At 36.2% G+C, this 19221-nt stretch overlaps 1 protein-coding gene across 1 annotated transcript in view; it reads left to right on the top strand.

The window, feature by feature from the left end:
• The window catches only part of GABRG3 (gamma-aminobutyric acid type A receptor subunit gamma3), a 311180-nt gene that overhangs the window by 7995 nt on the left and 283964 nt on the right, over window positions 1-19221 (top strand). Inside the window, exon 3 of the mRNA XM_033053092.1 lies at window positions 9021-9088. Within this exon, the coding sequence (XP_032908983.1) occupies window positions 9021-9088 (68 nt within the window). The remainder of the gene's footprint in view (window positions 1-9020; window positions 9089-19221) is intronic.

The following is a 19221-nucleotide window of genomic DNA, read 5'->3' as shown; positions in this document are numbered from 1 at the left end:
TCTGTGTTCTGAGGCAAACACTAATGTCCCTTCCTTCCTTCCTTCCTTCCTTCCTTCCTTCCTTCCTTCCTTCCTTCCTTCCTTCCTTCCTTCCTTCCTTCCTTCCTTCCTTCCTTCCTTCCTTCCTTCCTTCCTTCCTTCCTTCCTTCCTTCCTTCCTTCCTTCCTTCCTTCCTTCCTTCCTTCCTTCCTTCCTTCCTTCCTTCCTTCCTTCCTTCCTTCCTTCCTTCCTTCCTTCCTTCCTTCCTTCCTTCCTTCCTTCCTTCCTTCCTTCCTTCCTTCCTTCCTTCCTTCCTTCCTTCCTTCCTTCCTTCCTTCCTTCCCTCCCTCCCTCCCTCCCTCCTTCCTTCCCTCCCTCCTTCCTTCCCTTTGCAGTAACTCGTGGTTTCCTCTTGGATCCTCTAGAATTATTTGATCCTTGCAGTCTCTGGCAGTCGTCTGTGTTTATTATGTATTTATAAGCACAAATAAATTCACTTTGGAATATGTAATATCCTGACTCCACCAGTTCTAGCTGTCTTGAGAGTCATGCTGGTTTTCTGTACTCCTCCAGTATCTTTATAACCATTAGCCATCTTTCTGAAGATGAGAGCAGTCTTGGATACTGCTGTGCAGCTCTCACTACCCTGAGTAGGTTTGTACAGGCATAGTTGGTACAAATAGATGGGCTCATTTGAATCAGCAAACACAGAAGACCAAGCTCTGTCTGATGTGCTTTGCTTTGCTGCTCGAAAGCATTAACTGCAGTTCTCTTTTAAAGCAGTTAAAGGTTTTCTCTGTAACTAATTTAACCGGTTTCTCAGTGTGCACAAGGAGCAAACCTGTCGGTTGAAAGGAAACAACTCTGTTGCTTTTTGAAGGATACGTCCCTTTCCAGGCACAATCTTATTGAAAATCATGAGTTCTAAAGCAGTATCACAACCTTTCTCCTGTCTGACCTGCTTTCCTACCATGTTGCACAGAAATGAGCCCTGAAGTGCGCCACAGGCCATTACCACACGGGCTGTCAAGTTATTTTTGCTAGCTGCTGATTGCCACACCTGATGCTCTTTAAATTAGCTCCAGCTAGGTTTCCCCATATGTGGTGACAGAGGGTTGCATATTGCCTGACAGATCAAAATATTTTCCAGATCATAGTGCTGAGAAAGCTGTGAAGTGTCATGCAAGGTCAAATTGCTACTTTCTGCTGTAAGTCTTTTTTTGTACTGTCCTACAAGACAGTGTCAGGCATCTTGTAACATGAAGGAGTGAGAGATATTCATTGCTTCAGGATTGATCCTAGGCAGTTGTACCTGGAAAGACAACTTGTGTGTAAAGGTAGAGCACATGGGAAGGAGAAAAGGGGTAAATTCTGTTTGTATTATGGCAGCACTCAGGAAGGGAAAACCATAGTTCTGGATCCAACTTCTGTAGTACTGGGCTCTGCAGAAGATTGTAGAGATTGGTCTCATTTAGATTTATATGGAAGAATAAATTGAACAAACTGTTCTTGAGGGCACAGAGTGCTGTGACTAAGACCTAGTAGGAAATAGGGCTGAATATAGTGAGAACTCAATGAAAAAAAAAAAACAAAACCTAAAAAACCCAGAAATGCTTTTATTATTCTCACTGATACTTCCATTTTTATTCTTTTTTGGTGAGGTAGAAGTGGGTTGTCTTCCTTTCAGAGATTTTTTTGTTCTGATTTAGCCATCTAACTGGAAATTCTCAAGAAGAGGAATATTCCTGTGGAAAGGGTTGCTGTTCAATGAAAATGAGAGTAGTCTCTGTTCTAGGTGGAATGATAGAAGGATTTCTTCTGATTCTGCAGGAGTTCTAATTCTCTCCTGCTTTCAGGAATTGATGCTTTCTTTTGCAGTGTTGGCCATGAATATTTCTAGAATATTAATAGCAAGGATAGCAAATTAGGGGTAAACTACTCTATGAACACTCCAAAATACCAGTTTCAGATTTTTATGATACATATTTGAGTTTTGAAAGGTTACATAAACAAATAAGTTGTTTGCACATGGTCTTGGTTTGGTGCTGGTCTAGTGCATTAAACATAGGCTCTTTCAAAATCCTGCATGGGAGCAACTCTGATTAGGGCAGGATCTTGATAGTGAGTTTTCTTCATGCCTGAATTCTGCTTTTCTAATCACTTAACTATGGACTGAGTACAGGGGAATTTCTGCCTTGGTTTTCTGACCTGCTTTAGTTCACAGCTTTTCAACGCTCAGGGGAAACATCCTACTTTTTATTCATCCTTTTCTCAGGTAAAATTTTAATGTGCCATACTGAAAGTATAAGTAGAGACGTTTTAGTCCAGTGCATTGAGCCTGAAGCCCTGCAATGCAATGTTTTCTGCTTAAAACTCTCCACAACAACCCAGTTTCATTTTTTGCAATTATTTAAGAGTTTTGGTTATTTTCCTTTCCCCCCCCTTTTTTTTTTTTGTTTTGTTTAGATCGCCTGATTTAAATCAAATGCTGGAAAGTAACTCTAATTTGGAGTTTACTGTACTTCAATATATAGAAATAGTATTCAATATTTAATATTCATATATTGTATATTTTTCTGAATTTACCCTATAACTTACTGCCAATAATTTATCCCAGGTAATGTTGTTCTTTGCCTATATAAAATGCTCCTTTCTCTCATTTCTAAGAAGCCACTTGTATCTTTGCAATACTTATATCTTCTGTGTAGGGTTGAAAAAAGGTGCTGCTTGTGTGTTGGAGAAAGAGACTTTTTACTCAATTACTAAAGAGCAAGCTCCCTTAAAACACAACCTTCTCTTTGTGAATGTAAATAATGGATTTACTCAGATAACTTTTATTTAGTGTTTTATTTCCTGACAGTGGCTATCTGCTGAAATGGCTTAATGCATACAGAGATGAAATATTTTTCTTGAATAGCAGTGTAGGTAGGAAAGTTTGGTTGACAGTTAATGTTTGCCTGGCTCTTAGTCTTAACTGTCACGCACAAAACTAAATGTAGAACCTGCTAGTTCTTATTCTCTCTTCTTTTCTATAGCTTCACTATTACATTTTTTAATCTGAGAGGATCATACAAACTTTCTGGATGCCATGAGTTGAAAGTTAGGTATGTCAGGGAAAGTCTGAGATACTAATTACACAAGAAAATCCTTTTCTTCTTTCCTCTTCCTTCTCTGATTACCCAGACTGTGCTGGCATTAAAGAGGTTTCTTAGCAAGTATTTGTGAACTGCAAAGATGTTCTATTGTCATTTTGAGATCATGGCATAAACTAATTGTTCTGTCATCTTTAAACAGGGACATACTATGTTCTGCACATATTAATTTAAATATTGTTATTATTTTTACATCTGTATAGTATTCTTATGGGTGTTATTGTTCATTCAGACCCTGGTTGCTACCTTGTTAGACTTTACAGGAGCAAATGACATCACACAGGAACTCTCCCCTCTGATGAATATAAGTAAAACAAAAATTGAAACTGTAGAGATTGATTGAAAAACAAGCCTAAGCATTAAGATCTACAGTTTTCATTCCACAACATAATACTTGAAAAATTACAGCCTGTGCGTTAGAGAATGGTAAATGAAGGGTGAAAGTGCTGAAGGTTGATTGATAGTTATGGTGGGAAATGAAGAATAAAAATGATTTGTAGTTAATTGAGGGAGTCCGTTTATGTGCACACTGTCATTCACACTCTTGGACAAAATAACAACCAAACCTAGCATGTAAAAAAATACTGTTTTCAGGGACTGTGTTCTCATCCTGGTATTGCTTTAATTCAAACTTTCTTCTTGTGATTTTCATTTACAGCTCTATTTTGGTAGTTTGAACCTAAAACATGAATATCAATTCTGTCAGAATTTCTGTGTCTGTAGCAAGTAGAGGACTTTGACATCTATCTGTTTTCAAGACCATTGTCTTCCATGCAGGAAGAATGAGGGTTTTTAATTTTCCTCACTGATAGATTTGTAACATTGCAGAAGAGAATCACCAAATTATCCAGATTGGAAAAGATTCTTAATATTTTTGAGTCCAACCCTTAACCTAACACTGCCAAATGCAACACTGAACCATGTCCTTAAGCGTCACATCCACTCATCTTTTAAATTCCTCCAGGGATGATGGCTTAACACTTGCTGTTACCAGGTTTTTCTTCAAATGTTGTAAACATTTGTTGTAAAATTGAGATGTGTTAGCTGACTGTATTTAGTCTTGAGAAGTGACTTGTTAGCATAGCAGTTTGTTTCCTAGGAATAGCTAGGTAAATAGATGTTGCCTATAAGGTCATGTAGGAAAATTAGAATAGTCATCATCACTAATGCAAAGTAAAAATTAACACTATAACCACTACTGTTACAGTTACCAATAACTGTGTAATGATTTATTACAGCTTTGTCCCAATTTAAAAATAGCAATTTACGTGGTAATGAGAGAATGCAAAATACCATTATAGAGCAATATAAAAAAAATTGTCATTACTGCAGAGCCAATCTTGTTAGTCATTTGCATTCAGAAGTCTTATGAAATTTGGGCAGAATTCAAGTGGCCCTGTAGTTCTTGAACAGAGATCATACTGTGATTTTTATGTACTTGTGTGCCTTCTAAAAATCTGCTTGTAGTTGCTTTGCTTGTATAAATGTATATGTATTGATCTATATAATTTTTTATTTCTGCTGTGTTGGGTAAAACCAGAATAAACCTGGGAGTTGGCTAAACAGTGTAAGAATGGTTAACTCTCAACAAAAAATAATTTTATTTTTAAATTTATGAGAACTCAGTAATATATACTTTGTTTAATCGAGCTTGTAAAAATGTTTCTCAATATTAAAATTTTAAAAATATTTCTAAATATTTATGATTTATGCAGGAACATTAGTGCTGTTTGGACAGACTTCAAATGTGGAGGAAGCTTTCTGAAGGAAGAAAAGTTGTTTCATTCATGAAATAAGCATCAGTTCTGAATAGTGGAGATCTATCAAAAATTAAGAGATATTTTTAAAGGACAGAATAATTCAGAGTAGTAAATAAGCATAATATAATGATAGGAACTTTTTGCAGATTTTTTTCCCCTACATGACATGAAATTGTATAATATTCCCTTTTTTTATTTACTCAAGAATCTTTTGAAATTTTCCTGATTTATCTGTTGAGTTTTTTATACACATGATCAATTCACATATCTCCAACAGTAATGTCTTGGATTTTAATGAGATTCAAGCTCAGGTACTGTTTTTTTTACCAGAGTAAATCCACAACGCAGGACTAGATGAATCCTGTAGGTCTGAGGTGTGTTTTGAACTGACAGGTTTTTTTTAAGTTTGTAGGCACTACTTGTTGGTAGTGTCTTTGCAATGTCATAGTTGACAGACTGACTGGAATATAAACACTGTCTGTCTCAAAGCCAGGGCATTTGGATCAGATGATTAGTTTTGTTTAAAAACATTTTGATTTGCTTTATAAATCTCTTCCTCACTTAAAACCAGCATGTTTGAAGATTAAATGACTGTGAGAAGCAGCTAGGGTACCTTAGGTAGCACTGAGTAGTAGTGTAACACTGCAATTACAGTAATTTCACTACTATAAGGCGCACCCTTTTGACTAAAATTTTCCCTTGAACCTGGAATTGCGCCTTATAGTCCAGTGCGCCTTATATTATCTACAAAGTTGCGAAATTTGCCAAACCGGAAGTGTGAGCTGTGAGCCATGGGGGGAGCCAGCAGTGCCATGGTAGCCAGCTGGAGGCGGGCCCAGGGGCCCACAGCACCGCCCCTGCCGGGTGGAGGTGGGCCCGGGGGCCCATGGCTGCTGGGTTGAGGCGGGGCCTTGGCCAGCAACCGCGCGGGGGGAGCTGGGGGCGGAGCCTCACTGAAAAAAAAAGGTGCGCCTTATAGTCCGGTGCGCCTTATCTGATCTACAAAGTTGCAAATTTTGCCGACTCCTGGGGGGTGTGCCTTATAGTCCAGTGTGCCTTATGGTCGTGAAATTACCGTACTCAGATGTGCTTGTACTGTCTTTTAGGGAAACTTACTGCCATACATTAAATAATATTTCAAAGAACTTTGAGAAGGCTGGTACATTCGTTGACAACCTTTGATTACTCTCTTGTATGTTGTATACACATGGTTGCCAGTAATTTTTCTAAATTTCTGACAGCTCTTTAGAACTATCTTGGGTTTATGCCAATAACAAAACAGTACTGAAGCTGAATGTCCATACTTAATCTTATTGTCAACTTTTAGTGAGGTATTAACACTTTTGTTGTTCTGTCGAACACTGTGAGGACTCTTCTAGTGCAAGAAAAAAAGCTCCATCTGCAGCTCAACAACTCTATGTATGGATTGAATTCCTTCATGAACAGAGTGTTCACAAATGCATGCAGGATACACAAAACCTGACCAGGCATTGAAATTGCAGGATCACAGAATCACAGCATGGTTGGAAAGGAACACAGTGGATCACCTGGTCCAACCTTTCTGATAGTGTAGCTATTTCATCTTTCCATGAAACTCAGTTTCTTTTTAAGAGCATTTTAGAGTGAGTTCTTTCTAATAAGACATGATAACTTTAAGACTCAGTTATTTCCTTTTTCATATTGTATTTTGGAGACAATAATCTTAAAACTTCCCTTCATTTTGGTTGGTATTTCAAATTAAAAACTTATGATAACGAATCTAAAATTTATACCTGATAATCCTTTGTTTGTTTGTTTGTTCGTATGAGTTTATATCTGTGAAAGAACACATGCAACAATACAATAGCATTTTTTACCTCTGCCTAGGAAAATAAAACAAAATAATTCAAAGAAACTTTCATTTTATTTTTTTTTTTATTTGAAAAAGTATAATAGCTTACCTTTCTATTATTTATTTTAAATTTGAATTTCACTGGAAATGTCTGATCAAAGAAGTGACTGTTGTTTGTATTCTGTTTCAAGGTTAGACCTTTACTGTAAGATCAAATTTTCTTCAGCATTAACAAGCAGTGCTTAATATTTTTTTTTTAATTTTTTTTTTTTTTTGCACTGCAAGAGCATTAATTTGGTCCAGCACATTCAGGAGAAATTATCACCTGATATTCTATTTATATACTTCACTGCAATAATTAAAGAAAAACAGATTTCAAGCACTGTGAAATTTTGTCCTGAATTTTTTTTCCTGATCCTACCAAGATTCAATTACATGCCAATTTGCATCTTTAAGTCTGGTGCCATTAATGTTCACCAAACTTAGCCTTGAGCTCTCAGGTAGACACATGCATAAGCCCTGTAAATCTTAGAGCTCTTTATTCCATGAATGCTGTTCTGGTGGAAGAGCTAGCTGTAGTTCCTCACTATTACCAATTCCTGTGTAATGACATTTATTACTGCATTTTGAGGCAACTCATTACCAGAAGCTGCTAGACTCCTATTTAGTTATTAGCTGGGTACAACTGGAATTGCTTTAATCAGCTGAACTTGTTCAACTGAATTCACATTTTCTTTTGCTGAAGGGAAGATCTGAGTTTATCAGCCAGTGCTTCAGACAGTTTGAAACCATGACCTTAAATAATCCTGGATGTTCTGACCATGCACAGTCAAGAAATATGTGTTACTTAATGCATTAGAGAGAATGGTTATCATCTTTAACCACTATTTGTACCCAGTTCAATGTCTGTTTTTTACAACAGGGGGTATAGCCTTCCTAATGGTATGTACATATTTACAGGACAAGCCAGCATGCACATCCTTTTTTACATAATCATCTACATGATTATATATGAAGATTCCTGTCTATCTTCAGATGGCTTTAGACCAATTGACTGATAGTTACCAGAGATAAGCTTCCAACAGAACCTTGGTATTTAACTGAGAAGTTCCTCACTTCTCTGCTCAGCAGCTTCCCAGAGGAAAGCTTTCTGAGTTTTGAATGGCTCATATGCCTGCATTTGCTCATTCTAGGAGGTTTGGGAGTTAGTGAAAAAAGTCCAAGTCCAACACACTTCCCAAACTTCAGTAGTTTGAATATTCTCTGGAGATTTTTGAAAACCACGTAGAGGAGAAGGTGATTCTGTGGAAAAGAAAGATGTCCAACAGAAGCTGTTGGCTTACTAGTGGCAAGTTTGCATCAATTTTCACTGCAGGTTAAAACAGCATTTATTCTTTATACTTAGTTTTGAGTGAGCTAGCTATTGAGAAAGTAAGACACTGATTTAGACCTCAGTTTAGAGCTTAATATACACCCTGTGAGGTTGGAGGAATGGCAGTATAAGTAAAAAAAAAGTAATTTATCTTTTGGTGTAAGGGTGCAATTAGTTTAGAGTTAGGTTATGTCACCGATAAAAGCTCAAAAATGTCCAGCAGCTAAAAGATGACACCAAAGATGCTGAAAGAAAGAGAAATCCTAGTGGCCTCAGCAAAAGAAAGGAATACGGAGCTTGTCTTGGCTTAAGTCCTGGAAGTCTGAAAACATGGAAGATCTTAGGAGAAATGGACATTGACTAAATCAAATCAAATTCAAAAGCCTTTGAATGAAAGAGTGCGAAAGCAATGTGGACTTAAGGGAATGAGTCTAAACTGAAAAAAGAGTTGCCTGGGTTTAGCTAATCAGATTTCATAGAGATTTTACTCCAAGTTAGGATGATTTCAGGGCTGATGAAATACAGAAATCTGGCAAGATTGTTTTGATGTGGAATGAATAGGACTTGAATTTTGAGGCAAAGGGAAAAAGTAATACGCTGCATTATTTCTACTTTCATGTCAGACATCTTAGGTTTGAGCTTGACTTTGAGCTGCTATGCCTAGCACTGAAAATTTCTTTAACAAATTGCTGCTGAGACAAACTGGAATAATGGTGATGAAGTGGTACAGGTTTTAATTTATTAATTTATTTTAATTTTTATTGTCAGGTAGGAGGAAAAGAACTATGTTTTCCTAAAAATACATTATTCATATTTCTCAGTAGTTGTACCTGAAAAAAAGACTTTATAGTTATTGGGGGGAAAAGTATTTAAAGTGATTATTTATGTTGTCTGCAAAATAATATTAATTTTCTTTTTCTCCACAGTAAAACCAACAGTTATTGATGTTGACATTTATGTTAACAGCATTGGTCCTGTATCATCAATCAATATGGTAAGTGGCTTACTTACAAAGATTTTTATCTGGATCGCTCATCTTGGCATCAGTACTAACTTTTGGAAAAGACAATAAATACCACAGTGATAAGTTGATTTGATTCTGATTTAGTCCTGTTTTCAGCTATAATTCTGGTTTTTGTGTCTCATTAAGAGAACAAACCTACAAACAATATTATGCCCTATGTTTTCTATTGAAAAATACTGGTAGATCTTCAGTGGTAAAATTGCCATCTTAAGAAAAAAAAAAGTATGAAGTGAAGCCATTTTCAAGAAAACTCTTGAGCTGTTGTTTTAAGAGGCAATCAAATATACAGAGCTTCATAATGTGGAGTTAATGAAAGTCATCATATAATAACAGCATATTTATTTGGAATTCATCATCTCTTCAGTGGTTGCTTTTCTTTCATTGAGTTGCCAACAATCTTGAACGTTAAAGTATAGTTTTGCAGAAGTTATACATAGATGTACTGCACACTTAAAGGCAGGAGAAACTGAAAGTGCGTGATAGTGTGGCAATAATAAACCTATGGTTGGTCAGTTGTTACAGTCTGAACTACAGGTCTTTCCTCAGTGCTGCAGCAACATATTCAGATTTAGAAAGCAAGCTGAATGTTTATGTAGCTACAGGGTTATGGGTAGTTGTGGCTGCTTGTGCAACTTTTGAGTTTGGATTCATCATATTAATCCTCTTCTTAAATTAGGTTGACTTTTTTAAAAATACAGCTTAGAAAAGGAGGACCTGTTAATATCTTACTGTACTTAAAGATTTTAAAATAACCTCTTCAAAGCAATGTGTCTTTTCCACAGTGGCATTCAAAGGCTGCCGTGTACAATGTTCCTATAAGAATCTAATGAATGCATTGCATGTATCTTTTGTATTTTTGGAAGAAAAGCTCCTGAATTTAAAAGGTGTCTGTTCAGTCAAATTCTTATATGTTTCTATAAATATGAAAGGCAAGTCATTGCAGCATATCAAATACAAGGTGGTCAGAGATTCCTATGCACCCTGGCAGTGGAAAATCTGGCAAGTAAATACAGAACAAATTATGTGCTGTGGACAACTTAGTGTCATATTCAACGACTGTGAAATGTGCTGATTGATATTTCATGTGAAGCACTGAATGTCAAGCAATGGGAGTAGCTGCTCCATTCTTGAACTAATAAATAGCTAATTATCTTGCCCTTCCCTGACGGCCTACCATAATGATTTCCCTGGAGAATAATTTATTGGAAGGTCCTCTGGCTTGCATTTACTGTAGGAATGGGTACTCTGCTCAAAAGCAATGCGGACAATGTGTTTTTGCTCTTCACCTCTCTGAATTTGTAAGTAGAACTTTGGGGTGCTGGAAACGCATGTGGAATAACAAGGAAGCATTTCATCAAAACTACTTCAGGTAGAAAGAAGGAAAACCTAGTGATAGAACAAATCAGTAGGTTTTGGAAGATTATTGTAGCACAGTCTTACTTAAGTATTAACTGTGAGTGCCAAAATATGGCACCAAAATATATAAATACACCAAAATATCTGTTTTAAAAATGCATGTTGTATCTCTTTTATAGTAAATGGTCTTGTTAGGATAGTTAATGAGTATATGACATTGAGATATTTCTTGGTTACAGCTGAAGAAACAATATGTATAGTGTGTAAGGGAAGAATGATAAATAATGAAAGATAATATTATGGTATCTGAAGTTTTAAGGACTCAAGACTGCTTAAAGCTTTATTTAAACTTTTGCATAGAAATGAACCTTATTTTGTATGTGCTTGTGGGCAGTACGTCCCACTGAAATGGAATCTGAACTATCTTAGTACTTTTGAACTTTATTTCTGTCCTCAAACCTAATTACCAATATAGGAAATCAACATTAGGCACTCAAATGCAGCAAACTTATGTCCAAAAGCTCAATTTCTGCTCTGTTGCTTTGGAGTTTGTCCAAACATACATAAGAGAGCAGTAATGATCTTGCAGTCTCAAATTTACAGTGAAGATGGCAAGTCCTCCTCACAAAATTGCAAGACACTGTGCTGCATGCTGGCTTGTCTCTGCAGTGGCAGAACTGATTGAGAAGCTCCTTTTCCCCCCATTTGTGTTATTTCAACTGTCTGGCTACAGTATTCGGTAGCCATAATTTGGTCTACTGGAAGAAAATATCAAAAACTTTTTGGAATTAAAAATAATAATTTGTTTAGTAAGCAGTTTTTCATGTAGACTGTGAACCACTGAAGCATGGGTACACAAAGTGCTGAACAGAAATAGTAAGTGGAAATTACCTGTGCTAGAGGAAGAGGAAGGAAGGGACTAGTATCAGTCATATAACTGAAATTTCAAGGGGAGAGGAATGTGCATGAAAATCTGATTTCAGGAGAGAAAAAAAAAAGGGGATTCTTGGCAGAACCCACCCATGCACTTTTTCTCACCAGGACAAGAACTTTCAACTTTTCTCCCCTAAATTATTATTAAAAATTGAGCTGCTCTGTCCAGGCAACTCGGTAAGGTGGTGGTTGATTGAGCAAAAAGAACGATGATTACATTGATTTCCATCTCTTCAAGAGTGAGATCATCAACACGTACAAGGCGGACTTTCCTGCTGTGTACTTCCAAACTTAGACCTTAGCTCAATTACTCTTTTCTTGGTCTGCAGCACTTCTGAGGGAAAATCATGTGGAGCTTCTCTAGAAATCAAACTCTGCATGTATATTTTCTGATCAGTTATCATTAGTGATTTTCATCTAGTGGGTGAAACCTAGGAAATAATTTTCTTTAAGGTATTTTTTCAATGGGTGTTCAGCCAAATGTTCAAGCCAATTTTGTAGAGCAAAGAATTTCAGATGTTATTAACTGTTGCAATTATGCTTAGACTTGAGTTATGAATATTAATAACTGTTTCTCTAACAGTCAGGATAAAGACAGTTGCTATCAGACACCTACTTGTAGCAAAGTTAATCTCAGATGAATTGTATGTGAATAAAAGGAAGAATTAAACCTTTTAGACTGAGGCTGTAACTGCCACAAGGGGAAGAAATGTTAGGGACCCCTTCAAAAGGGCTTCAATTCAAAGGAGAAGGTGATGTTCTGTGACAAAGACAGCACAGTCCACAGGAATATATGGCTAACCCTACATTCCAGACTTTCTGCAGACAGTTTCTGCCACTTCCCCAAAAAGTCTTATCAGTGACTCATTTTGTAGGTACTTTCTGTATGTCTATTTTAAACCTCAAAATTTCCAGAAAAAAATCAAACAGTAATGTGGATGCTCTTCTATTAGAGATTCATCATTATAATATCTTTACAAAGACAACAGAAACTTGTTTTCTGAATAGACAGGGGAGACTCTTCCTTTGTCTGTGACATGAAAGATTTCATTGGGTGATGGTTTAAAAAAACCTGCTGTGAAGAAATAGATATTGTATAATAATAGACAAGGAAAACCGGACTGAATCATGGGCTGAGTGATACTAGGAAGTGATTGCAAGTGGCAGTAGCTTTAAAGAAGTAATTTCAGCATTTTGAGTTACGGCATGATGTTATGAAATGGTAGATACCATTGATATTGTACATGAGTATTTTGAAATTTAAAATTCCGAGATACATGAACATTCATTCAAAAATTTTAGGCTGCCTTTTTAAAAAATTAAAACCATCTTATGTATAAATATCTTGATGTCTGTCTTTTATTAAAAATATAATAGAATGTGAGCTTAGACTCATTTAAAGGGTAGAAAACCTGGTTTATTTAAGAGTAAATGACAAATGCACTCCCTGAGCCAAATTATATGCTCCTATATGCACACTATATCTCTTTGTCTTGATTTTCATAATTTAGTAAAGTAAATTAAAGAAATCTGCAATTTTCCATTTCTAGATGCAATATCATTGGAGACCTTACGTTGTAGGATGCAAAATATTAATTCAACCTTTTCTTTTTGAAAAACTTGGCTATATCTGTAATTATAATGAACACTCTTCCACTATATTAGGGAATCTAAAGGATCTTCTAAATGAGTTCTTTTAAATAATTTTTTTGAATTTTAGAATTAACTTGCAGCTTTTAAATTTTTCCCCCATGCTTTATGTTGTAAACCGGATGTATGAATGCTAAATTAATGTATGTGTCACTAAATTATTTATGTATCTGTCTTTAAAAAAATATTTTTCTTTAGTATTTTTCATTGAAAGTGGTGCCTACGAAGCATATGATTTTGCATTAAAATCCATGATCCCTTTTTGGTCAACCCTCCAGGTTTTGTCAATAGCTGTAAAGGATTATAAATTGTCTTGTAAAACATAGTTTTAACATGGCTTACTGTAGCCTGGTTTTCTACAGATAAGCAATTCTGGCTTGTCTATAAAATAACAGAAAAGGGAAAGAGGCCAATATACAAACTGGGAACTAGACTTAAATACTGGGGGAGAAAAATCCCCTAGAAGTAGTTACATGAGACAGAAAGGTAAACACCCTGAGATTAAATAGACTATTAAACCTCAGTGGCATCAAAGCCTGTGTACTTGTGCATGCACACATACAGGGTTAACTGAGTAGCTACAAGAATCTGAGATTGCAGCACAAATTGCTAGTGAAGGAAGAATTTTACACCTGTGTGGTTTTTGCAACTGGAATCTCATTTTAACACAGCTGTGCAGAAAGAATGTTAAAGAGAGTGTGAGAAGCAATCTTATAAACTGTACTTTCTGTCCATAAAAATAGTAATTGGTTATCTGCTGGATATATGGTCATCTCTTTATTCTCAAGCATTCTTAAATGGCAATTCAGTGTTTCTTTTATGTATTTCATCACTTCATTCTATTGTGTCCAGTCTCTAGGCTATGTCATATATGTTTATGGGTGCTATATTTCCCATTTGTTAAATGTTCCAAAATAAAAGCATTTTTACTCTATTTTACCCCTTAATGTGTGGGTAGACTCCTTTGAACTTAGTTTCAAAGTCCCCACATGCTCGTTTTGCTGCCCCACTAGGCACTATAGGTATCTAAAAGAATAGTCTTGATCTGGAGACTTCTCTAAAATACTACTCAAAGCTTATAATTAAGTCTGAATTTCTTGTTTTCGTCTTTTATGTCTATTTGCTTGATAGTTAAAATTATTGTTAAAACAGCTGCAATTATAAAAATGTAGCCCGGTGAATCTTTCATCATATGGCAAAGCTACTTTATAATCAGATTTCATCCCATTTTCAGCCCACTGTGAAATACCCCCAAGTACTTCCTTCACAGACACCTTCTCAAAGCTGGTGCAAGTCACTGTTGGAGCACAAGGCTGATGCCCTGTTCATTGCTAACTTGAAGTGTGTTTTTCCAACTCCTTCTCACTATCTTACCTAATCCATTTATAAAGCAATTGTCTAGGGAGATGGTGTCAGTTATTTTTGAAGAGTGAGTTTTACAGTTGATGAGTTCAGATAATCACTAAAATAATGGAATGCCTCAGGGTATTTTTATTTTTCCCTGAAAATCTTACAAGCTCCTTTTTTGCTTTGTAACGGAAGAGAACACTAATGTACTGGACTAAATTTTAGTCTGAGTGGGTCTGTTTGTTTACTAATATACTAACCATACACTTAAACATTTTTCTAGACTGTGATCAGGTTACTGTTCTTGTTTCTAGAGCATATTTATATACTGTCATTAGGTTTGCATCTCTCATGATAAAAAACAAAATGTATGTATTATAGAAAACTTTTAAGATGAATTGACTTTTTTCTGATACAACAAAATCACCTCTCCTACAGGCTCATTCTTGTTGCCTTAAGCTCTGGCAGTCAATGCCTCACCATGAAAACGTTTCTGGAAGGTAGTAGTAATAAAATGAAATTTGAATCTATCTGTGTCTTCTGTTCCATCACTGACCTTTTGAGAGGCTCATATAATCTCAAAAGTGAAACTGACTGGAAAACAGAAAGTTGGGGCTAGGGAAATGAAAACAGATTGTTTTTGTTTTTCACATAGCACCTTGGCAGCTTCTACATTTGGTCTTCTCTAGAACTCCACTTTGTGTAACTAAAATGAGGCCTGGGAGATAGAGACTTGGATAAAGAAGGGCCTTAGGCTGCCCTTGTTTGAGGTGCAATGGGATGGACTAGAATAATGTTCATTTTTCTGCAATGTGACTTGTGTGCTGTGATGTCTAGCAGTAAAATACATACTGCCATAATTTACTGCATTGGCAGGAAATCCAGTTTACTTCTTGGAGGAATGATAGATTCTGTCACAAGTCTTTGGTAATGGAGTGATCTTAGGTCTGCTGCTCTGTCTTATCAGAATTCAAGCAGATTGTCAAATATGGATGAACTTAGCCTTAGTGTTGTCTCAAAAGGTGTATGACAAATGAGCAATTTAATTTCAGTAAGACAGGAAAATTAAATGTCTCATCTGCTCAGTAGTGGGTATTAAAAAAGATTTGAAGAGCAGCTAGGCTGAATGTTTTTTCCATAGATAAACAGCGTGACAATATCTAACAGGTACTTCCTGTTTGGGGTAATGTATTAGCCTTCACACAAAAAGTGGTAAGAAACTCCTTTCCAGCCCAGTCCCAGTTTTTAAAGCTTGATATCTCCCACTTCAATAACCTATTACTTGGGCCTGAAGACCTTAGGCTTTAGAATTAGTGTATTCAGTGTTAAAGTTCCTTTACAAAGTACAAACTACAAAGTAGTTCCCCTTGTTGTCTGTTCAATGATACATAGCTTCACATTCTTTATTGCCAACATTTGGGAAAGTTAGTTTAGAAAAGCTATTGCTAAATTGCTGTAAAGGGTGTTGAATTACTTTTGGGTAAATGGAAAATCTCTTGGCCTAAACCAATTTCATTTTTGAGTGGTCAAGTGTTTATCTACTTTGTTTTAGAGTTTAAGCTTTCGATGATTACCCCATGAAAGAGTAATTACATTTGTGTTGAACTGTTTACTGGATTCCTGAATCTTATTGATGTAATTTAAACCATAGTTTTTAGAGTTTGGTCTCAGTGCTTTCAGTTATGGATTTATTCAGGAAGCAAATGGATGTTGACAAATTGCTGTTAAGACTTCATGGTATAACTTTCTGGGACTGTAGATCTAGACATCACATCATTCATAGAGCACTTCTAGCATTATAAATGTGCTTGGTAGTTATGAAGAAATTGCTGAACACAGGGTGACCCCCTGTAAACCATTGTTGGGCCACAGAATCATCTTCAGCTTTCTGTAAGGTTTTTTTTTGGTTGGAAAAGAATGAGTACTATTCATCAGCATAATTTGAACATCAGAACAATGATTTGCATTTTCCACACCAGTACTGAAATGAGCAAAATCCAGGAGAACCTCCCTACCTTACTTCTTTTTTTCCACAAGAGAGCATATCATCAGTGTAATTGGACATAATTTCCTTTTTTGTTAGATTGCTGAAAAATAAGATTTAGAGGGTTGTATTACAATTCTTTTCAAGCTTTTTTAGTGAACATGGTGTCCCTTGACTCTTAAGAACTCTCAGATATGCTTTTTCTGGTACAAAAAAAAGGTATTTATGCTGAAAGCCTACACAGAACTGAAGAAAATACAAATGGTTGGTTTCTGCAATTAGAAATGTCTACAGCCTGCAGGGTTGTATTGTATCCCAGCACTTCTATGCTTTGGCTAACACTGTACACTTTCCTCCTTTTAAATCAAAGTAGTTGTGACTTATTGATTTCTTGGTCTCGAAAGTGGCTTTTATGTGGTCAAAAATACTGATATTCTAGGTTCTTTATATGTTTTCGTAGGTTCCTTCAAGTTCTTTCCACCACAGTGTTCTTTTGTGTCTGATTTTTATTAGGCTTAAGATACAGGTGGTTCTGTTACATACTATGTTGTGTTGGGGAAGCTCCTTTCTACGTTTAAAACTTCTGTCTTACAAAACTTTGTGGCCCTTTTCCTGATTCTGCAAATTTCATTTTCAACCCTTGAAAGCTGAAGACATTTTGTGAGAGGATGCTGCTATCAAAAGTACTATTAATTTTCGTACACTACACAGAAGCAAATAGTTTTGACCACAGAGCTTTGGATATGTTTTAGTTAAACGTCTCAGACATAAAAATGTAGTGGCTGCTTTAAAACTAGCAACAGGTATTTGAATGGTAATATAATAGTTGCACTAACTGTTGTTTGAGGGTTTTTTAAAGTTATAAATGGTAAAGGTATGGAAACTAGTCAGAGGTCTAGGAGAATAAATTCTCAAGGCTGTTGTGAGATTCTTAAACCAAATAAATTGCTGTCTTCCTTTCTAACTGTTTCTTGCACTTATCTCATTATTTATCTAGCAAATTACATTTCTTGGGAGACTTGGGAGCAGGGATAACTGATTCTTGCTTTCTTGCAATTGCTTTCACTTATTTTTCAAGGAGAATAGAATTTTTAAAAGTATTTAAGAAAGTGAACAATGGGAGGTATTTAATACCTAATATTAAATAGGTATTTAGTAATAGGTATTTAATACCTAGCCTTCATACCTTTGTGAATGTGATCCTCTATTTGTCAGGTCAGATTTATGAAAATTGCAATAGGCTCATAAAAGTATGAGGATGTCAAGCCCTTTCTTACAGTGTCTAGCTTAACATAAATGCCAATGGTTGTTAAATAGTTACATCAGCTCCACTGATATTTTCCTTGCATAGTTAGTGAATATTTGAATAAGGGGAGATTAGAAATTTAGATGAAATCTGTATGATTCTTGGTATACCAGAAGAAATCTGGTATGGTTTTGGCAAGTATTCTTCCTTAGGAATTCCAGCCTAGACAAAAAATGTCATAATAATAGGATTGTTGTACCTGCTTTGATTTGAGATTTCAAATAACAGTGTTTGAAGGAAGGAGTTTAGACCTAAACTGTTAGAAAGAAAAATCAAAAAAACACTTGGTCTTACAGACTCGTCATCATGTTGACATAGACACAGTGATGATTACCCTGTCATGTAATCTACTTCTGTATTACTGTTCTTCTCTGAAGCCAAAAATTCCTGTGAATACTATATGCAAGAAACAGAAGAAATCTGATACAGCACAGGGAACTGCAAGAGAGAAGAAAGGCCAAAAATGGTTGGAGGCTATTTTGAGAACATTTCATAAGACAGGCATGCTATTTCTGACCTCCTGGTCCTTCTCCTCAAGAGAGATTACTAAATCCTTCAAAAGAAGAATCCTGGAAACTAAATTTCATAATTCTGTTGAATACAGAAAAGCTCAAAAGTGACATGGCCATTTATAGAGAATTAGGGTAGTGCAGGAGGGAATCTTCCCCAACAACTTGTAGCTGTACTGATTACCTAGGATTGGAAACATCTGTGCCTGTCCAATCTGCCTACAGGATATAAAGGAGTAGGTCAGAATTCCACCTCACACAGACGTGCTTGTGGTTTGAGATGTGGATTGATCAGCAAGCTGCTGGCTGTGCTGTGAGGACCTAAGGTAAGGGACATGTTGTCATGCAAGGGGCAGATAATGTAAGATGATGTTGTGTAAGGAAGAGTCAGGGTTAGGTGGCTGGGACAGGGAAAGCTTGGGGTAGCCAGCCATGGAGAAAGATAGAAGGAACCAGAGCCATGGAAACTGCTCACAGGTAAAGGAATCCAGTACAAGCCACTAGTAAGAGAATGCAGTCAGAAATAACAAGAGAGGCTATAAGAAAAGGAGATAGAATTGTGTAAGAAAAGGGTATTTAGAAGAAAATGCATTGTGTTCAGAGTTGTATGAGAATAAAGATTGAAGATGAAAATGTGTAGAGTTTGTGTATGAAGACTGGTAAGGAATGCCAGTGAAAGGGCTGAAGGTGTTGCCAGCCCTAGCTGTCTCACCTTAGCTGTGACAGGTATTGTGGCTCTGTACTTGTGCTCTTGGTAATCTCTGCAAGTGGTGGCTGCTCGTCACCTTTCTTGTATATTGCATCTTTTTCTGCTTTAGTGATATGTACTAACTTTTCCCTCTGCTTTCTGTTGATTAATGAATCCTGTTTTTACCCAGAATATGTTTATCTAAACAGGCTAGAAGCTTGCAATGGCTCTTTCAGATAAGAAAAAGGATATGTGTACACAAGATTTTATTACTTTTTCTTCCTGTATTGTCTAACCAATAAGTTACCTCTGTTTTCAGACCTTGCCTTT

This window comes from Catharus ustulatus, chromosome 2, assembly GCF_009819885.2.
Source record: "Catharus ustulatus isolate bCatUst1 chromosome 2, bCatUst1.pri.v2, whole genome shotgun sequence".
Lineage (NCBI taxonomy): Eukaryota > Metazoa > Chordata > Aves > Passeriformes > Turdidae > Catharus > Catharus ustulatus.
Note: the sequence above shows the minus strand (reverse complement) of the source record. Positions and strands in the feature narration are given on the sequence as shown.